Genomic DNA, 1,900 nt, shown 5'->3' with positions numbered 1-1,900 from the left:
GCGCCTTCCCTGGTGACAGGGAAGACCTCCTCTGCCCCGGCGCCCTTGTGGGATGCCCTCACGTCCTCCTGACAGAGCTGGTAGTACCGGGTGGCCTTGAAGCTGGCTTCCAGCTGCTGCATGGAGATGAAGGGGTGCTTGAGGGCGGCACTGGGGACGATCCTCTCCTGCGAGTCCCAGGTGAACATCCTCTTCACCAGCTCCACCATCCCGCGCAGGTCGCAGCGCTCGGCCAGCGCCTCCTGGCCGGGAGAAGCCACTAGGCGGACGTTTACCGCTGCCAGCTGATCCAGCGAGGAGAAGATGTATTTCCTCCTCTCCATCAGCTCCGCCGTGTCCTCACCCGGTGGTTTGAGCTGCCAGGAACCGCTGGGATGCGGCACCCGTTGGAAGAAGGACCAGGTCTTGCGGGCGGCACAGAGCAGCTCTCCCCGTGGTAGCCCCAAGGTGGAGCAGATGTAGCGGACCTGGTCGTACTCGTTGATGCCGGGATAGAGCGGCCAACCCAAGTGGAGCTCGGCCACCACGCAGCCCAGCGACCAGACGTCCACGTTTTTGCAGAACGGCAGCCCCAGCAAGACCTCCGGCGCCCGGTAGAAGCGGGATTGGATGTAGGGCTCCTTGACGTGGCGGACCTCGCTGAAGATGCTGGCTGAGCCAAAGTCGATGAGCTTGACGCGGAAAGGGCAGCGCGCGTGGTCCACCAGCATGATGTTCTCTGGCTTCAGGTCAGCGTGGATGATGGAGAGCTCCTTCAGCTTGGCCAGCACCTCCAACAGTTGCGCCGCGATGGCACGGATGTGCCGGACGGGCAGCGGCAAGAAGTTGTTGTGCTTTTGGAAGTCAAAGAGGTTTTGCTCCAGCATCTCGAAGATCAGGTGGGTACAGGCACCATCGCTGAAGGACTCGAGGAAGCGGACAATGTGCGACTCCTCCACATCCACCTGCCGCAAAGCCTGCAGCAGCCTCAGCTCGTTCTGTGCCACCCGGCTGTGGTGCCCTTCGTTCTTCAGGATCTTGATGGCCACGGTCTCCCCAGTGCTCCTCCGCCAGCCCAGTGTTACCTCCCCAAATGTCCCCTTCCCCACCGTGCCCACCATGTCGTAGTGCTCGGCGCCCACCACCAGCATCCCCATGGTGGGTCGGGTCCTCACTGGGGGCTTGGGACCACCCTCTCAGCACCTAACAGAGGCCTGGGACACCCAACTGCCCCAAACGGGCACCCAGCCGTTCGGGTTCTGGCATCGTCATGACGACACCTTCTGTTGCTGACAATGTCCCCGGGAGCAGCCGCTCTCCTGCACAAGGGACTGCGGTCCAGGGGGAGGAACTTTCCAGAACCCAGCCTTGGTCACCAAAAACCCATCCCTGATCACCCAAACACAGCCCTGGTTCCCAAAAAACCCATTCCTGGTCTCTCAAAACCCAGCCCTGGTCCCCCAGAACCCAGCCCTGGTTCCCCAAACCCAGCCCTGTTCTCCCCAGGCCCCATCCCCAGACCCCATAGATGTGCTCAGGGCTTTTTCTGGGGGTTAACGTTTATTCCAGCAGAGCCAAAAGCAAGGGGCTGGCGGGGGCTGATGCTGCTGTCACCCCCCACCCACCCTGGTTAGTGTTAACACCTTGAAAATGGGCAAAAAAGCTTCAAACACCCCTCCAAAAGCCAGATTAGGAACTCTCTGTGGGAGAAAGGGGGTTAAAGAAGGTCTGGGGGGATCAAGTGATGCTCCACCACCCCATCATGTTTCAGGGGGTCCCCAAAGACACCCATGCTTGGGGGTGGGGGGAAGCATTACTCACTGCAGTGTTGGGGGCTCAGTGCCAGCTTAGGTAGCTGAAATTTAGGGGTCCCTTCACCCCCAAACCCTCCCAAATTGAAGCATGGGGTAACCTCTGTCAG

General features: G+C 60.6%; 1 protein-coding gene across 1 annotated transcript; it reads right to left on the bottom strand.

The window, feature by feature from the left end:
• Positions 1 to 62: 62 nt before the first annotated feature.
• On the bottom strand, positions 63 to 1,136 carry HIPK4 (homeodomain interacting protein kinase 4; the record flags this gene model as incomplete). The annotated part of the gene is made up of 1 exon (XM_010194384.1): positions 63 to 1,136. A coding segment is annotated over exon 1 (1,074 nt), but the record flags the coding sequence as incomplete, so codon positions are not given.
• Positions 1,137 to 1,900: the final 764 nt, after the last annotated feature.

Source organism: Mesitornis unicolor, unplaced genomic scaffold (assembly GCF_000695765.1).
Source record: "Mesitornis unicolor isolate BGI_N332 unplaced genomic scaffold, ASM69576v1 scaffold31830, whole genome shotgun sequence".
Lineage (NCBI taxonomy): Eukaryota > Metazoa > Chordata > Aves > Mesitornithiformes > Mesitornithidae > Mesitornis > Mesitornis unicolor.
This window is presented reverse-complemented; position numbering and strand designations above follow the sequence as displayed.